The sequence below is a fragment of the Propithecus coquereli genome, unplaced genomic scaffold (assembly GCF_000956105.1).
Source record: "Propithecus coquereli isolate 6110/MARCELLA unplaced genomic scaffold, Pcoq_1.0 Scaffold136, whole genome shotgun sequence".
Classification (NCBI taxonomy): Eukaryota; Metazoa; Chordata; class Mammalia; order Primates; family Indriidae; genus Propithecus; species Propithecus coquereli.
Genome location: NW_012137858.1, coordinates 1616913 through 1637454, shown reverse-complemented (window position 1 = coordinate 1637454; position 20542 = coordinate 1616913). Strand labels below are relative to the sequence as shown.

The following is a 20542-nucleotide window of genomic DNA, read 5'->3' as shown; positions in this document are numbered from 1 at the left end:
TTTGCATTTTTATCTACATAAAAAATTGGTGATAACTAATATCCAGTTGATCTTTTCATTCTGGTAATAAAATGATAATACAAAGATCTTATTATCTACTGCAGACATCCATCGAAGCACATTTTCCAGTAATGTACTCCTCAGAGTGTTTCTTCCCTATATCCAAGTCAAAAGTGAGGTTAAGTATTTGCCCTTAGATTCCCTTCATCTCTGATACTTGGGCATTGAGCTGCAAATAGAAGTTGAACTTCAACCCTTCACACTTTGTTCACATTAATGTTATCCACGATTTTGTTTTCTCTGCATCTTTAGATAAACCATTTTCTACGAGAAGCTGAAAGTAGTTAGAAGGTCTGCCTAATAAAATATTTTTTTAATCCCAGAAAGTTTTTATTCTTGTGAGAAAACAGAAGACAAGAGGACAGGAGAAAACAACATTGGAAATGGAGAAGGAAGAAGAAGAAATCTTGGTGGGAAGGAAGGAAGAAAAACTGGGCAGGAAAAGAAACAAATGTATAAGGCATAAATAAAGCCAAATAATGCAAACAAGCACAATAAGCCCCAGAGATCATGAGATTATTAAAATTCATTTTTATAGGGATGCAGAAGTGGCCCCAACTCCTCCTGTGGACAAGAAGGACATTCCGTAATTATGCCATTGATTTGAAAAAACAAAAGAATAGAAAACACTAACAAAAACAAAAAACACAAAAGCTTCCCTGCATCCACTACATATTTAAAGTAGTTACTTACGTAACAATTAGGACTCACCTATAGTGGACAGGAGCAAGTTTAGTTTTCAAATTTTCAGTGTATTTAAACCATAAAAGATTATAGCACTAACAATTTTTAAGGTTACTAGAAGAAGAAAGAAAGAAAAAAAATGGGACTATTTAATCATTCAATACACCACTACAAAGGCCAAAGTTTCAGAAAAAAAAATCATAGAGAAACACCACGTTAATGATTTTAGACGTATTGTTTGGAATTATTTGGCACCAAAGTTGAAATTGAGACTATCTTGGTAATTCTGAGGCTATGTGCTTTGGCAGACAAAAAAATGCAGAGTTAAGACCAATGTCTTGTACAGACCCTACTGATAAGGCACTTGAGAAAATATCACAAGAATATAAAATTCTTTTTGCATTCTTTAGATTTTCTAAAAGACTTATTAAAGTGTATTAATACTATGGACCAGGCAAGAGACTGTAAAACATTCACCTTTTCTTTCAAATAATTCATGTGCTAGTCACAAAAGCACTTTGTTCAGTCTAATTTGAAGTCTCAGCAATAATTTATTAACATTTATTTTGTGTTAGTATAGATTTCTATGATAATTTTGTTGTGAAATAGTCTACAATTTGGTTTTTTTTTTCATTAATTCAAATAGTTATTCCTCTTTATGTTAAAAGAATGTGACTTTACATTCTTTTCCTATTTACCTTTATTAAAGTGTCCTTCACTCTCTAGGGAAGAAACTATCTGCATTAAAAGATGGTGTCTCTTTTAGCAACTGCCATGTAAAATTACCAAATCATGATGGAGGAGGCAATCTGACTGTCCCTTTATTCCCATCCTAGACAAGACTGGAGAGCCATAGATAACACACCTCTGTGCTCACCTTTCAGTCCATGAATTTGCAAAAATTTCCAAGTTGCGAACAACAAACATATTTTAGCCATGCCATAAGCTAATGAACATCAATGAACTGAGACTGGCCTGGGATTGTGTGCAGTCAGTCTGTTTGTAATCCGAAAGATCAAAACATACACTGAAATAGCCACTATTCACAGAGACAGCTCTTTTTCTAAAAAGTACCCTATCTACACATGAAAATAAGCTTTTTATTTTTAAATGAAAAGAGACCCTTTTCATCCTTTTAAAGATTCTTCAAAGCTTTTCCCTTAAGGGGAAGAATGGTGGCAATATGGAATCTGACAGAGATGGTATGGTACTTGGAATTCAGATCTGCCCTTTCTTAGAGGAAACTTAACAAAGGGCTGTGCCCTAGCCTGTCCGTGGAAGATTCTATTGCTGTGCAGGAACTACGCAGAAACAGGTCTGCCATCTCATACAGTCCCTTTGAATACATGCAGCCCGATCCTCTTCCCTCTTCACCTACTACTACCTGCTCTTCAGTATCAAAGATTGGATAGTCTGCTGCATGTTTATTTTCTTTTCCATATCAAGTACAGATGCTATAAACCTGAGAGTAGGGAATGGAAAAGGAGAAGATGACTACAGGAAACAGCAGAGCAATTCTAAGTAAATGTAGAGAAATTTTTCCGGGAAATTTTCCATTCAAACACATTAGCATTGAATACTAATTCTCAATGTAAGATAATCGTTTATGTTATGGTTTGTATATTTCCTGTGATAGTTTTCTTAAAGTATATCAATGGAGCTATTTCATATTAATCTCACACTACAATTTATATCTTAGATAAGGTAAAATCTTTAGAGATGGTGGTGTTATACAGCTGTGATTTAATACAGGTGCATTCATTTTCTCAGTTTCAGACAAACCTATGGCTCACAGAGGCTACACATAATAAATCAGTCTTTCACTAAGTTATCAAAATTATCAGTCTAATTGAGATACAGATATTTTAAATTTATTTTTTATTGAGCTTGCTCAATAAAATTTCCTAAAATGCACTCCAGGTGGAAATCTCTGCTCATCTTATCACTGAGATAGTTTTGCATTATTTGATATGTAAATTCCTGCCTTTACTCAAAGTTGAGACTTCTTTACAGAACTTGGGTTTTCTACTACATCTGCCCACTATTCCCCAAATAAAACAAAGACAAAAGGATATGAAAATGTTACCTGGTCATTCACTGAATGTTCTTTCCAGAGACTGCTGTCAAATTAAGGCATTTGCAGTCCTGTCCAAGGTATGCACTGAAAGCTCACAATCATTCATTTAATTCAAGTAATTTAAATGTAACACATACTCTTCAAAAAGGGAAAAATTTCACTAGCCAGCATAAACCTTTGTCCTCAAGGGTATTATTCTGTGGAATATCCAGAGGAATAAAAAGACTATTCTTAATATCAGAGTTTCATGATAAAAGCCAAATGAGGAAATGAGTCTAACAAGGGCAATTATACTATGCACATATGTTTTTTTAAAATCTTTGATGTAGCTATAGAACACAGAATCACATTTTATTTGGTCCATTTCCATCAATTGCTAGAATTTACATAGTTATATTTTGTAAATTTTAAAGTCCATTCTTTACTGTATGCTTTATATAAATAAAATAAAAAGAGTACATAAAATAGAGGTCTAGAAAGAAATATCTTCCCCATATGGATTTTTTAAGATTCAGGAAGGATCAAGAAAATCTATGATTACATTGACGCACAAATATGGCTTTGGGAGAGAATATTTGAGGAGTTATTGCTGTGCCTGCATTTATACCCTAAAGCTGAAAGCAATCTGGACCACGGTATCAGACATACAAAATATGTATTCCTTTTCAAAAAGTAAGTAATAGGGTTGGAGAAGAGATGATATTTACTTGAAAAATTCCACTTGTGTGGGAGCTTCGAGAGATTATTTTCAGGAACATTCTGTATGAGATGATTTTTAATGCCTGGTATGCTGGTTATAACTTATTAAGTTAATTTGTAATATATCATGATTTAATTAACTTTTTATTGCTGTGATTGGACAGACTCACATTTATGCTACTTTAAAATAAATATTAAAATATATAAATAAAACCATGAGTTGTAAGAAGTGCAGTTTTTGAAATAGTATGTATTTTATTAGAAAAATTATCTTGTTTTTGTAAGTTTAAGACCACCATTTTGTTCCTCAGAGGATGACTTATTGGCACTGAAAACACAACCAATGGTTTGGGGAGCAGATTCCATCAACACACATTCAGCATTTTCCCAAGGATATAGGAAAATTTTTTTACTGAGTATGACAATGAGAGAATAGAAGTTTGTTAGAACCATTTTATTTAAATAGCTAATGACTTTGTGATCATTGGAGATTTCTTAATGTGATCAGCAAAACCTGGAAAAGAAAAACCTAAACATTTATGTAAGGAAATAAAATAAATTTACTCTTAAGATAATGCTATAAATCAGGAAATAAAATAAATTTACTCTTAAGATAATGCTATAAATCAAAATAAAATCACAGTCCTTGTATCCTTTCAGGTGGTCTCTAGTCCAAATTCAAACAAAATCCAGTCCATGCATCTTTTCTGACTCATCATTTGGCATGCATGTCACAAATTTGAAGGGTTTTGGTTACTTTTGCAGATATATGATTAGGATGTAAAAATTCATTATGTAAATACTCTTAATAATCAAGAAAGAACTCTTTAGACAAGTAATTTTCTATGAACATATAACCTGGAAAAAGACATTTTCCTATTTAAACTTTAGTTGAGTTTAGAAGGATTTAATAGTAATTCAAAGTGAGAGAAATTAAACAATTTTTATATATTTGAGTTAAGAAATAAAGATAGAAGGAAATAAGACCCACAGTATTTTCTTCTGTTTGGTTATGAAGAGAACTACTGGAGTCCAAAATATGGCAAAACATAAATGCCACCTCCAGTACCTGAAGGTCTACAGAGGTGTTTGCACCTTCTGCTACAAAATTCTCATCATCTCTTTTTCCACTTAGAGGTAGGAACTGCAGTGGAAAATTCTTCAGCTGTATAGATTTGAAAATGAATTTTTACAACCCAGATGATGGACTGGTATACTTCAAAAGTAAGTTTATGAGTTTCATAAACACATTTCTCTTGCTTTCTCTCTCATTCTTTTTTTTTTCTTGCCTAGCTTACATCATAATGGAGGAATAACATTTTAAAAATTTTGAATAGGCACTTACTGGAATTACAGTTAATCCTGATACAATCTAGATGGGGAAGAATAGATGAAAAATGAAAATTTATCCTTCAAGGTAATAGCTGCAGACATCCAATAAAATCACAGTCCACCCTTCCGGGGACAGACACATGCAAATATGGCCACTGCATATCATTATTCTTTACATACTTCTAAGACCCAGATTTATTGTCATAAAATTCACCATTGGAAACAACAATAGAAGGTTTAAAAAAGATGGCCAATTCAAACAAAGCTACATGGTGACAAATCTAAGTGAAATAAAGAGTTGTTAAATGTCAAAGATGCTTGGCTTAGCCTGGCTGCAACTTTCTCCCCATCTGTGAAAGAACATATCATTGTTTTCGGCAAAATTAAAAAGTGCTCCGTCACAATGGGGTATACAGTGCAAGCTCAGCTAGACTCAGACATCTTGGACCTCCGAAATCTAATATCCCACAAAGGCCAACAGAATCCTTCAGAATTGCCTTGGTTGAATGGAGAGCAAGTTAAAATCATTCTCATCTCACGCTAATGTTTTGTTTTCTTTTGTTTTTACATTTTATTTGCTGGGAATAAAAATTGGCTAGATTCCATAACTTGTATTAATTGGAGGAGGAAAGAAACAACTGTATGTTTTCTTTAGAAACTCTGGTGGCTAAGGAGTAGTCATTATTCAGAACACACAATCCTATGCCTTTCTTAGGAGCTAACAATGTTATCTCTATGTAATAAGTGTCACAGTTAACAATGCTATTGATTTGCCCTTTTTTATACTTGCTGCATATGAAATTAGATGCTATTAATATAAGAACAGAATATCTGGTGTAATTATAATGGTTATTTCTAAACGACTGCATGGAATACTTTATGTTTATTTTATATAGAGATATATATCTGTTGGTTTTAGTTTTAGTATTTAATGCCTTTGGGGAACATGAAAAATATAAACCTAGATTCTGTTTCCATATAGCTGAGTTTGTCATGTGTCGTCAACCGCATCAGAAAAGTGGTTGCAAACAGCCAAGGACCAGCACCTACACCACTCTTTCTACAGAATGCTTTGCTGTTGAAACATTCCCAGGAGTGCTTCCACTTGGGCTAACAGCCCCTTTAAAGCAATTAGGCGATTTATTTTGATTGGCTTGTAGTAACCTGTCTTTGTCACTAGAGGGAACTCTAACAGAACAGTAAGTGAGTGCTGTGTGTTCTTTAGTATTTAAAAAAAAAACCTGATTATTTAACTTAATTTCACTAATTAAATGTAATTATATGCACTAAGCTACCAATGGGATAATTTTATATTTTATGAGTTAGCATTCTGCCCAGCACAATTTGAAAATGTAGGTGGGTTTTCCACAAATGGCCTTACCTTATCACATCTTATTACTCTTTTTGCAAATCTATATGGTTTCAAATTTTATTTTTCTCTCTCTGTTTATTCATTTCTGTGTGTATTTAACACTTTCAGGAAATACAGTAAAACCTCATTAATTTTTACTCCTCTTCTTTGGAGTTAAGGATAATATTGAAACTTATTGGGCAGAATATTAATTTTTCCTTCAGTATGAGTGAGTTCTCCTGGAAAAAATTTTCTTCTTTTTAAAACAGAAGCCAGATTTTGAAAGGCCAAGTTCATTCAAGAAGAAAACTAATTTCAAGTACTTCAATATACATTGATGACACAATTTGCATGAAACAATGCGCTAATTATGGATAATTCATTAAAATAAGCCTACTAAGCCCTTTCCTGGACAGGATTTTTCCATCAATTAATTGTGTTTTTGAGTGTAAAGCTATTAATCGAAAACAATAAAAACTGCTTACATTTTTAATCTATAATTCAGACTTTTTCTTAACTCAGCCTGGCTTTTCCCCATAATTCATCCAGATTGGTGAGGTTTTACTGTAGCGACTTTTCCTCAGTGCTACAATTAAGCAGGAAAGCATTGTCTTTCTGTAGAAGAGCCTGTGTCTTTAGTGTTCTCATGGCTGTTTGCTAAGGGCCGCAGACTTTGGGCATTGAAGGGTTGTGGATCGCTGTTTGATAGCAAACTATCACCACACAGTACGCCAAAACAGAAAAGATGAAGTACCACAAAGTAACTACTCAAAGGAGAAGCCATGGAATGGAGTAAGAACAACTGCTGATCTAGATAACAATCATAAATTTGATACTTTGTGTGAATATTATCTAAGTAAACAGATTTTATGGATCTGCAAGGATATCATTTATAACCAACCGAAATGTCAGTAAACGTTAACAACAGGAAGTTCAGTTTGAGGCATCGTCAAGCCTAATAATTTATGTTTTCCATTAACTTCATTGATAGTTATGGCTTCCCTTTTAAGAATCCTCAGTGGTAGGAATCACAAAACAGTAAGTTATGTTAAACACAACAAAAAACAATAAAAAGATGTCCAAACAAACCTATATTACTTTAAATGATGGAAATAAGACCATTAAGTGTTTAACTTTCCATGGCAAACAGGCTATTTGATAAATGTTTGCAGGCAAAACTGAACAAAAAGTGAAAAGTGTTAATTCAATGGGGGAAGGCAAGTTGTTACCTAGATTGACCGTCAGTTTCACACGCCCTGCGTCTAGCTCCAGGCGGAGGGTGTCTGCGGAATCTCTAGAAGTGGTTGCCATTAGAATGCCGTATGCACGCTGGGATCGGAACCGTAAGGATACATCCTCAGCCTCCGTGTGCATGACCACTGGGAGCTGGATTTTCATAAACATACTCCCATCATAGCTCAAAACCGTTGCCTCTATAGATGGAAAATTAATATAATAAGTTCTTGGTCAGTTTAGTGCATTTATACCTTGAAAAAGAAAAGGGTGATCTATTAAAGACTTCTAGATAGACACAATACTACAACATCAGCTCGTCTTCAGAAATAAACAATTATTTTTAAGCTGGAAAGAGAAGTCACAATAAGGAGGAAGCCCAGAAACAGAGATGTCAGCAGTTCCTTTTTTGTTCCCATAGCACTGTCTACCTATTGCATTAATCTTAATGGATTATAAGTGCTTACAGATGTCTCTCTCCTCAAAAGCAGAGATCTTATTCTTTTGCATAACCACAATGTAAGCCTGGTTTGAAAGACCAGCAATTATTTAATGCACATTTACTTATTAGTATGGTGAGACCACCGGCTAGCTCAACCTTGCCTTGGCTCTGAATTCTTCATCTGCAACATGAGGGGGTGCTACTAGAGGACCTTTAGGGCCTTGTCTTGCTCTAAAAATTCATAGTGCTAAGAAAAGTTACTCTTATCATTTTTGTCATAATTCCTGCCCTAATGGATTTTTTTTTTAAAAAAAGGAAAAGAAAAAAAAGAGAGGACCATGACTTAAATTTAGGAATTAGGCCAATACTTCACCAAAGGTGATATTCAAAAAAAAAGAAAAGAAAAACTGATATTAGCAAACAGATGATGCTTCTTTTGAGCCATTATGTTTAACTAGGTAATTTTTACAAAGGCGCAAACTATAATTACATTTTAAAGTTCATTTACAGATAAGGGGTAACTGAAAACATTATTTACAGGCACAATGCTAATGTCCTAAATATATTAAGCTAACACCCAAAAGTCAGTAACAATGTGGTTTGATTATATTGAATAAAAATGCAGGTGGGACTGAGGAATTTGTAAGGATGTGTGTTACTAAGCTGAGGTAGATGGTCTTATAATAATAAGGAAGTTGCTTATTGTGATATTAAATAAAGAAATGAATAGAAAAACTGTTCGTGACAAACTAACTGCTTTAAGAAATAGCACCCCTTAGTGTTAAACACCATATGGTAGTGGAATACTGCAAAACAAGTGTGAGTCATTTTGCTTTCTCATTGGTTCCAATAACTCAGAATACCATTCAATAAAAGAAAAACTATCTGGGATTAAAATAAACTAGGCGATCCTCATTATTTTGCCTATTTACATGGCACAGCAATTAACTTTACTGATGTTATTAGGATTCTATTTGAAGTTGTGGCTTTGCAAATTTATCTTTCAGAAAGTCCAGAGAGTCAAGTATTGTTTCTGTCAGACTTTGATCATTATTTGTTGCCAACACGGGATTGAATTTGCATTCAGAACCTCTGAGCACTGAGTGTTCCAGGTCTTCCTCCTTGGCTCCCTTCTCTTTCCATCTACCTCTTGACTTAAGAGGTCAACTCACATGCTCACTCCCCTAATACTTACCAACAGTCCTGATTTCTCTCCTGAGCTCTATCATCCATTGCCTATTTGACATTTCCAACTGCAATATGATAGGCACCTTACTCAACTCTTAATTCACTCCCCCGAAAATGAATGAACTCAAAACGTGCTCCCTCTCTAGTTTTCTCCATCTCAGTAAATGGTATAACCCCACTGTTCAGACCCAAACATGTCTTACTTGTCTTTTACCCTCTCTGTCATGCCCCGTCTATTTGTAAGTCTGAACATCTTATAGGCTCTAATTTCAATCCATTTCTTGAATTGATGGTTTCTCACCTTTGCCACTATAATAGCTCCCTCAATGGTGTCTACTTCTACTTATTCTCCCTGCACCTAGCAGCCAAGCTAAACTTTTAAAGAAAAAAATCAAATCATATCATTCTACTGCTTAAACTATACCCCTCCCCAATAGTTTCCTACTGTAATTAGAAGATAATCTGCACTCCTTTTTTTAATCTATAAAGATCAGTGTGACCTGGACCTCAGCCCATCTCTGTGGACTTAATTTATAGCATCTCTCCTTCCTCCTGACCCCATTTAGTGAGCTCCAGCCACATCAATTCATGCTTTCATTGGAGGGTCTACACCTACGGATCCCTCTGTCTTAAAAGGTTTTACCCTAGAACTTTAAATGGTTGGTTCCTTTGGCATTTAGGTTTCTGGTCAAATGTTACTCCAGAGAGGCCTACTCTCCTCTCCAGTTATTTTATATCTATTTACCACTTCGTTTTTTTTTTTTGAAACTACCATTTCTTATTTGTTTGTACAGTTTATCTGCATTTGCCCTTTAGAATACAGATGCCTTTAGGGCAGAAATCAGTCTCTCTTATGCATTGCTCTATGAGCAATGAGTGACTCAAAAAAGTGCCAGTCACCCAGTTGAGCCTCAATAAATATTCATTAAATTGACAGCTGCACATATATAAAAAACACACACATATATGTGTGTATATATGAAATAGCTTATTTCCGTTTGGGTACCAAGCTTACATAAGTGCTCATCAAATAAATCAGATATTTATTCTGTCTATTGTAAGTGGATTCTAATTTCTGTAATGTGTGTGAACAAAATATTTAATAAAGTCTACTTCAAAGGCCAAAATTGGGCTGCAAAAGACAGACTAAGAAAAGTGTCTACTTATCAAAGTAGGGGCCCCATGGTTAGGCAATGATGTGAGCACTGAGAAAATAATCTGATTTTCTTAAAATACAGTGGGTCTACAACATATCACATATTTTTCCAATTAGATAAGAAGTTTCCTAAATGGGAGCAAAATCACAAAGGAGAGAGGCTAATGCAGATATTCAAGTAGTAGTTGTTCAAGAAATAATTAAAACATGATTGTAAAGTTGTAATGAATTCTAGAAAAAAAGTGTTTCTGGTATAATTTTAAAAGAAATTTGATCTTTACTTTTCTTTCCTAAACTATAATCAATCATGTTGAATATCTATAAAGCAACCTGAATAAAAGTTTAAAAGCCATTATCAATTGTTCAGTTACTTTGGTATCATAAAGATAAAAGCATGAAAACCATGTTAGTTTTCTCCTTCTATTTATTTAATCTATACATCTAGTCTCCATTATTCAATAATCATATTTTAAATCATATTCTTCTATGAAAAGTAGCTTTATTTTATTTAAAACTAAGTAGGGGCATATCCTTTTGGAAATATACATAATTGGCAATGGATCATAAATATAGTATGAAATACCATCTAGAGTAGAGAACTAACCAGAATCATTGGCCTTTAACATTCTCCCAAAAGCTGCACGACTGAAATAACATAATAAAATAATAAAACTCAAGTGCCCCTAAGTGCCATTTTAAATAATTCTCGATGTGAAAATAACTTGTTGATAGATGACAAATGAAAGCCTAAATGATTCCTCATAATTATAGTTAATGTTTAATTAGGCAAGAAATGGAAAATGTACAAGGCTGCAGTCTAGAGTTTCCAAATAAATGGTAAACAATATTCTGACATTTGAAGGTTATGCTATTTGACAGCATTCTTTAACATTAGTAAAATTATTTTATCATTTAGAACATAAAAGAATCCTTAAAAGGCTAATTCTAATACAATACTTCCCAGTGGGAGAGAAAAATAGCTTCAAGTTTGTCTTCTATATCTCCTTCTCCCTTGTCATTAAGTTTGATAAATTTGCTTTTCTGCATTATTCCGTGTTGCAGTCTAAAGTGTACACCTGTGCTCGGTTTTGCCGAAAGGCATTCACATATTGTGATCAACGATGAAAATCAGACAGGGAGCCAAATTATATGGCTCTGACATCTGTCCCTCCATCTGTTAGAGTCTGAACAAACAAATATAAAGTAGACCTCTGATTATACCAATGCTCTTGTTTTAAATATAACTGAGAATAATTTCTATATGGCCCAGCCTCCACAAATTCTCAGTTTTATTAAAGCAGGAGGGAAGTTGCCAAATTTAACTTATATTTACTGACCATTATTTCTGTATTACTTTTTCTTATAGGACCAATACAGGAAAGCAAAATACTATTTGCCTAAGTTAGCAAATATTTTGTTCTTTCTTATAAACCCCTTTGCTTCCTTAATGCAAGATGAAAATTTCCTATAATTGCAACATCATTCCCCATGCTGCAATATTCAAGGACCTGAACATTTTTTAATTACTTTGAATAATTATCTTCATAAATTATCAATTATTGCTCTATAATAACAAAAGAAAAACTTTATAAGTGCTCTTTTTTAATTTCAAGATTTGTCAATCAATTCATTTGATCAGCTTTATGTGATCAGAAAGCATCTGGAGAAGAAACTCATTCAAAGTTCTTTCTTTGGAATTGGATTTTCAGAGGATCAGGTATGATCTCATGATAACTGAACCACGGCATACCTGGGAACTGGAAAGACTCCAAATTTTGTGGTATTGAGCATGACAACCATCCTATATTTCCCTTGATCTCAAGAAGCGCCATAATGTAAGCAAGAAAATTAATTCTGAAAAGCAAAGACTTCTTAAAACACACTCAGGTAGTCCAGAAACAAGAACCACAGCAAAATGACCATTTTCTCTTCAACATACAACCAACCTGGAGACAAAGATATCTGCAGAAATTTCCAGGCTCTTGTCAGATGAAAATGTGTGCTGAATCCCAGTGATGAAGTTTGCTATTAAGTTCTCATTTGCAAATCTACATATGTTTGCTGCCCCTTCTTCTAATCATTGCAATATATAAATATTCCCTTTCTTTCATTCTGGCTCAGAAAGCTCTACAATTTCCGTTCTTATTTTTGCCATATGTAGTAATGGAATATTGCCACAGGGTGGTACACCATGCATATTTAACTGAAAGCTTTTCTAATTCGTGTGACGGTTGAGTTATACCCTTTTCCAGCTTCACTTAACCAAGAGGCATCAGAATACTTGGCAGCTCTCTGAGTGATTAAAATTAAAACAAAACCTTAAATCATGCAAGTCTGCTAATCTCATATTATGCCTAATTCTATTATACCTTGCAAGCTTTGTTACTCTCCCCGACCCTTTTTGGCAATTTCCAAAAACCAAGCTAAACAAACATAAACTAGAATTAGGAAGAAAAATGCAAAGAAGAAATTTATAAAGAACATACACAAACCAAACTACACAGACAGAGAAAAGCTGTAATTACAATTCACAGGAATTGCAAGTAGGTATTATTCCAGGGAGAATGAATACAGCTATGTGATAAAATACTTAACCATCTATTCACCTATCTAATTGTATGATGCAGAATAGTGATAGCATTTTGGTAAGTTGTTTAATATATTGTTATATTATTAATTTATTATTAATAATTATTCATATATATTAATACTAATCATACAACTGATAAGCTTATGTCCCTTCTTGTTAAGATCAAGAGCCAAAATCACATTGCAATTTTGGGTTTTTCAAAACAATCATTTTTTTTCTCTAGGAAGTTTTAGGTTAAATGAAATAAACTATTTCAAGAATATAAAAGAAAAAAACCTAAATGTTCACATCTTAAAAAAATAGATGCCATATACTCTCAGGCTAAATATCTAATAGAGCAATGTTATTTGTAACATGAAAGGACAATAAAAAAACTCATCAATATTTTTTGTATTGATTTTTAGTTCCATTGTTGAAAATTAAATGACAATGGGAGTAGTGACTAAAGCATTTATCTGAAACACTGGGTCGATGGAAGAATAAGCTTAGAACTATTTGTTCTGCTATTTCTTGCTTTAGCCTGCTCTGTAGCTCAGCTGTGAGAGCTATCACCCATAAGTTTTCCTTTAACCCTTATTTCTCTCCTTTTAATGGAAGAAGAATAGGAAAAAAAAAAAAGAAAAGAGAAGAAAACTGGAGCTTTGCCTCCTCTTAGAGATGGAGAGGAGGTACCTGCTCAGAACGTCAACAGGCACAGCTACACCTTAATATCAAAAAGGTGAATGAATCTTTGGCAATCAGTTAGGTCCCAGGCAAAGGTGAGTGCCTTACCAATTAGGGTACACTTCCAAAAACATGGGTGTAGATGATTTAAAGTCAGCTTACTTTTCAAAGAGGATATTGCCTCTTGGGTAAGCTGACTGAAGTGAAATGAGTAGGCTGACTTAAGTCTCACCCAAATGTGTCAGGGAATTGCAACTTAACAGCTTAACTTGCCTCAAAAGCTATTTCTTAGCATAGGAATTAGCACTGGAGGTCATAGATATGTTGAATTCATGCCTCTTTTTCTGTCTAGTGTCCCAAAGTTTAAAACTGGGCAAAAAAGACAGCAGCTATTGTCTATAATACATCTTAGGCTCATACCTTTAAGGATATTAAGGATCTAAATTTCTATTCCTGCAATATACTTAAAGAACGGTGTCTTCCCAGAATCAAGCCCTTTGAAAATCATTAAGAGTTCATCAGTAATCCATGTCAGGTATGGCTGCTCAGCTTGCAGAGAGAGTTTACTTCAGTGGAGCATACATTATGTTTCAACGATCAGTTCACGTTTGAGGTCAACATTTAATATACTTTTCACCTCAGGCAGTTGGCTGCTGGGTTTTTGGAATCTTACCTCTCTCGCAGGACCTCCCGAGATAGCCTGTTCCGGAACAATCGCAGACGTATCTGTTCCACCCATCCCTGCACATGCCATTGTTTTTGCAAGGGTTGCTAAGGCACGGTTTTGCTGTTTCCCTTGAGCACGAGGGCTTCACTCCAGCAGTACTTTGAACTTCAGCCATTTGCCGGATATCTTTGCTCTGGCCATCAATGAACAAATCCCTGATGCAGCCCACGTAGCCATAGTTGAGCAGAGCAGTCCACACCTCGGTGGGGAAGACAAGGCCAGCCTTATTTTCTGGCAAGCCCCCCAGGTACAACTCATCATCCAGGTCCAAAATCTCACTCTCGCCAGGAGCAGTGTAGGGCGTGCGCAGTGTGTTGACAGAAATGGTACCTATGGCAAAGACAAGAGAATGTACAGGTCTTTACAGAGCACCAGCGTGTTCTAATTATCATCCTTTCTCTCCTTCATCCGCTTAAGGATGAACTCCTTGAGGGCAGATATTTCTTATTATTCTTTCTTATCCCTGGTGTCTGGTAATTCCCAGTGGAATTAAAAAAAAATCTGCAGAATTAAGTAACTTTAGAAATAAAGCAGATTGTAACTAAAATGGTTCCACCTGAATTTGAGAATAAAAATCAGAGTGTACAGTGAACCAATAGTATTTGTCAGCTTCTAACAGCTCAGCCAATACATGTTATTTTAATGGAATCTATATATACATACATTAAAAATAAATTGGCATTCTGTATCACTGTCTGGAAGAAAGTCAGACTCCCCTTAGATAGTGCTTGTTTTCAAAGCTAGTATGCATCTGCAAACCAAGGAAAGATTATGAGTCAACATCTTTAACTGATTTGATTGCTCGGATTGAGCACAATAGTTTGACAGATTACCTATGTCACAACTCGACTTCTTCACTCCTAGCTGTATGAATCTATTGATTAATCTCTATGGCTTTGGTTCCCTTATCCATAATATGGGCATAATAATATGACCTACCTCCTAGGGTTGCTCCGAGTGTTTAATAAAATAATACTAGCAGAGTGTTTGGTTTATAATAAGCAGTGCATAAATACTCAGCATAATATTTCAATGAAAGAATCAAGTAAAATCAATTGCTTACTTCTTTTTAAACCAAACTAGTTACTTGTCTCTATTTACAAGGCTTTCATTTGCGCATTACAAATGCTAAGGAAAAAAATCCATTAGTTTATAAATATACAGGAACCCAAGCCCTAAGTATGGGATGAACAGATATTTATCTACATGAGATTGAAAGTCACAGAAAAATGTTTGTGGAATCCATGACAGAAAGAAAAAAATGAAAGATTGAAAGTACATTCCTGATCAACACTTGCATATATATCATCAGATTACCAGAAATTCCACCGATATTCTATGTCCAGGAAGACCTCTGTAAAAATGCAAGTCTGATAGCTCAACAGGACACCACATAGACCTACTTTCATAATATCCCAGATTTATTTTTCAGATCTAGATCATAAAGTGGAATAGGAAGAGGCTGATGAGAGACAGTGTTAGAAAAGGTCTGATGGCATGCAGGGGCATTGGCACGGGGCCTCAGGGATTTAGCGAGCAGACAAAAGAGACACCTGGAGACTGAAGGGGAGGTAGAGAAACGGAGGCAGAAAGAGGAAGTGGACAGTGGGTAGCGTTTGTCTAGGAAGATGCATTTTGCTGCTTTGCAGAATCCTGAAGGCCCACCCCAAGTGAAAACATATCTTACTACGGAGGTGGGGCTGGCCTTTACGTTGTGCCCGTGAGTATTCCAAATCCCTGCAGAAGGGCAGCCCTCCATCTGGGGAGTGTAATGGGATCTGTCTTTGTGAGGGAGAAGGGCATGGAAGCCACTAACGGAGACTGCCCAGGCAGCCAACTCATTAAGAAAACGTTTGTCTCTCTAGACCTTCACAGAAAGAAATGGAAAACGCTCCTAGGGGAGAAGCACTCAAAGGCATTGCTATTTTGGCCTTCCCATGAGGGGAGCATAAAAGGGATTTCCAAGGGAGGCCGCGAAAGGGAAAAGGACGAAGAATTCATTTTTAGTGTTCACATTTGTACAAGTCTAGAAGAAAACTCTCATTTAGGAACATATAGTTACCATAAAATCTGATTTAGAAAAATATAAAGAATATCATTTGGGGGAAATAAAATGATATCATATTGAGAGGGAACATGACTCTTCTCTTTTAAATAGAATGATCATGGCATTCATTTTTCAAACATTGTTTTGTGTACAACCCTGTCCAAAATGCCCTAAGAAGTGAAGTAACAGATGGTCCTTATCCTCTGCAGTAGCTAATGTAAGTAAGAAAATGGTAAGAATGAATATTAATGACAAAAGGAAAGCTGGGCATTTAAGAAAGCACATATTATGTGAAAAGCCAAGGGTTGTATGCAATGAACACAGTGACTTAGGTTTTTAAGATAAAAGAGAGAGGGGTGTTACTCTTTTCCAATTAGTTCAAGAAGGCTTCCTAAAAACAACGGAATTTCTGAGGGTTTGATGAAATGAGTATGTCCTATAGATAAGAATTGTTAGGAGACACAGAGCTTAGCAAGTAAACAATGATAAATTATTACAAGAGTGGGGATATATTTAAAAATACATATAATTGTTCCCAATATGCCTTTTATTCATGGAATGAGCTTGATTCAGTTCAAGAGGGGGAAAAAACACTTGGAAAAACTATTAATATATTGTCCTTATTTGGGATGTTAAAATTCTGACACTAGGAGGATGCACAGAGGATGCCTGAGATGAGGAAAGTCGCTTGTTTGCACAACACCTCACTCTGTACCTCCTTCATGTAGTTTCCTTAGCTCAGTGCACCGTGTCTGCACTCTCAGGTGCAAAACTGGTGCCAGGTATTTCACACAAGCATCCATGACAGTGTGTCTGACAGTGAGGATGGAATGATTGGGTCTCCTGATTTTTATTTATGGTGTGTTAGTGCCTGCTTTGAGCAAAGTACTGCAAGAAAGTTCAGATATCTTTTTATGTATGTGCTTGTTGACATGGATAGAGTAAGATACTCACTGTAACTTTATCACTAGAGTTTTCTGATCACAATTCAAAATGACCACAGTTTTCACATAGCTCAGCACATGTTTGCACACACACATACACACACACACACACATACCATGGAAAAAGTTTAACAGAAAAAAATATTTAACTCTATTGCCTCTGAGGCATTTTGATATTTTCTCTCTTATTGTATTAATTTATTAAAACAAATGTTGGGCCATCAAACGGATTTCTGAACCAACTATCAAGTTGTAACCCAGTATTCTAAAAACAGGTTGAGAGATTATTAACATAAAGGATAAATATGTTTCTCCCATAGTTCCCAATTTTTCCCTTCAGAGACAATTTTAGAGTTCTCATGGAAAGATGAAGCAATGGAATACGGGAGAGAAAGAGAAATGAATATAATCCTAACTTCATCTCAAATATAATCCAAGAAAGACTAGACCTTAAATTTGGCCCTGGATTCAAAGTTGAGATACATCAGGCAAATGTATGTATCAGATATTATTCATCGTATATTCTGTAAACAAATATCATAACATGAAGAAAACACTACTGAAGAGCAAATACTCTTTTCTCTATATGCTTTGCTAATCCATATGTGCTTATATTAACATAGTTTAGAAAATCTTTAGAAAAAGGATGGCAAATAAACAGGAAGTATAGACTTTAATTCAGGTGGGATGGAAACAATTATTTTTATATTTTGAAGATTCACAGAGGAAAATAATTTGAAATAATAATTAAATTTTACTACTGAATCAAATCTAAATAGATTTTTATATTTTAGCCTAAACATGTGTCCTGAAACACACACATTTCTGATAAGAGATTGGAATCACATCTCCTTAATGATTTTCCTATGGATACGAATCAATGGACATAGTCACCTATCAAAGAGTCATCACAGAATCTGAATTAGTTTAAACCAATTTAACATGTACATATGAGCATAGTGAAATTTAAATATTAAGGTTCCCAAGTGTTCATTTTATTGTAATTGAGTTATAAAGGCAGTGGTTACAAAGAACACATCAAATGAATATTTAAACCTATTCATTGATAATTGAAGAAAACTGAGTAGTTGCCATAGCTGTATGTATCAATAGAAAATGAGAATTTTCTAAAAGCTGAGGTAAATAAATTTTATAAATAAAATTTTAAGAGAAAACAAAAATTCGGGTATATTAATGGGTCATTTTGCAGGAATTGCAAATATCGATATAGATAGTGACATAGGTTGGCTCTTTCATACATTCTACCCCTTCCACTAAAATTACAGTTGAAGTTTCTGGTAAGTTAAATAACTATTTTATATAAACATTGTTATATTTGAACTGTTGAAATTTGTGAACAGTAGTCATATTTGGGAACTTACTTAGATCAGTCCTTCATGCTTCACTATTTAAGAACCCAAAGCACCTTGCTATGTTATTTTACTTTTTAAAGGAATGAGATCACAGCTAAAAATGAATGTATTTGTGTACATAAGATTCTTACAATTTTAATGTAGAAACAAAATTAAATTACATTAACATTTAAAGCTGGATTTTTTCAGGGCAAGTGCAAAAGGTAAAACAAAGTTGATAAGTAGACAAGGTAATATTTATTTAAGAATATTCATAAGCATGAATAATAAATTCAGCTTTCATGTAAAATTGTATATAAAGGTTAAAATAAACTGTTAAAAACAGCTCTTAGTTATGAAAGCAGAAATTGACTTTACAATTTGGTGTGATATTTATAACCTGTTAGTTTCTATTCTTTTTTTCATGCAATTTTTTTTTTTAACTATTCTACTTCCATAAGATTAGTTTACAACGTGAGAAGAAAAGTAAAGTGCAGGTGAGATTTAAAATAAGTGAATTTGGCTTCAAGTGTTAAAAGACTTCGAAAGTTCAAATTACTAGGAAATGAGGGGTAGAAAATAAGGTGCTGTGATAGGAAATGCTTTTGCCTGGTGAGAGGAAACTGACTTTCTAGCTCTTCAACTAACTAGCTGGCAAGCTTGGCCAAATTATAGATCCATTAGGACTCAATGTGGCTCTTCTGCAAAATACGAAAATGGACTAGATGATTTCTAAGGTTCCTTTTTGAATAAACCATTTTGAAATCACTGCTTAAAATATATTTTTTAAGTTAAAGTTCAAATTAATCTATCCACAATTCTGCTCCACCTCTCACTACACAAAAGAATTAGATTCTACAAAGTGACAAATTTACTTGTCAAATTCCTATTTTATTAACAAAAACTAAGTAAAAAAAAAAAAGGCACAGTATAGGTAATAAAAGCAGAATACAACATTGATAATATAGTATGATGCAAAATGTATAATAAAACATATAATTCTCATAAAATAGTAAAAGAAACGAAATATGAACAATAGGGATTTGGGGACAGTGGGATTATGAATGTTTTTAAAAATTTCTTCTGTGTCTTTTTAAAAAATGATGTCATGTATTAGGTTTATGAAGAACTGAAATTAACTTTATTTGAAAACAAAACAAAAATACCATCTTAATATTCTCTTTTTTGCTCATTACTCCTTGTTTTCTGCTGATTTGAATTCATCTGTGAGCTGGGAACTTTGGGAATTAAACTAATGTATGTAAAAATAAATCTTAGGACAAAAGTTTAAAAGTTTGGTAATATCTAGTATTGGCAAGAGTAAGGGGAGGGGGGTACCTCATAATATTAGGTCATTAACTATGAAATGTCCGATTTCAAATCAACAGTATAGTTTATCACGTCTCAAACAAGAAGTAATACAATTAATAAAAATATGTGCTAAACTATCTACACAGTCTTGCCATCTTAATGGTAGCTGTATGAAATTGCAAAAGGCATTTTCCACAGCTTGTTGAGAATTGAATAGTTTTTCTTGCAAGAAATGGTCCAAAGCCTGGAAGAAGTGGTAGTCAGTTGGTGCAAGGTCTCATGAATATGGTGGATGACAGAGAGCTTCCAAATCCAGCCTCTTTAGTTTGAGCAGCATTGTTTATGCAACATGTGGTCGAGCATTGTCTTGCAAGAGAATTGAGGTGTCCCTATTGACCAATCTTGGCTGCTTAATAGCAAGCATCTTCATCATTTCATCCAGTTGGTTCCAGTAGACATCCACTGAAATTGACTGACCAGGTTTCATGAAGCTGTAGTGGATAATACCAGCGCTGGACCAACAAACAGACACCATTAGCTTTTTTTGATGAATATTCAGTTTTGGACAGTGTTTTGGCACTTCATCTTTATCCAACGATTGTGCCACATGCTTGCAATTGTCAAAAAGAATCTATTTTTCATCGCATGTAACAATACAGCGTAGAAATGGTTTGCCTTCACGTTGT

At 34.4% G+C, this 20542-nt stretch overlaps 1 protein-coding gene across 1 annotated transcript in view; it reads right to left on the bottom strand.

The window, feature by feature from the left end:
* The window catches only part of NRXN1 (neurexin 1), a 1407118-nt gene that overhangs the window by 767197 nt on the left and 619379 nt on the right, over window positions 1–20542 (bottom strand). Inside the window, 3 exon segments of the mRNA XM_012638853.1 lie at window positions 4866–4892; window positions 7433–7636; window positions 14149–14532. Of these exon segments, the coding sequence (XP_012494307.1) occupies window positions 4866–4892; window positions 7433–7636; window positions 14149–14532 (615 nt within the window).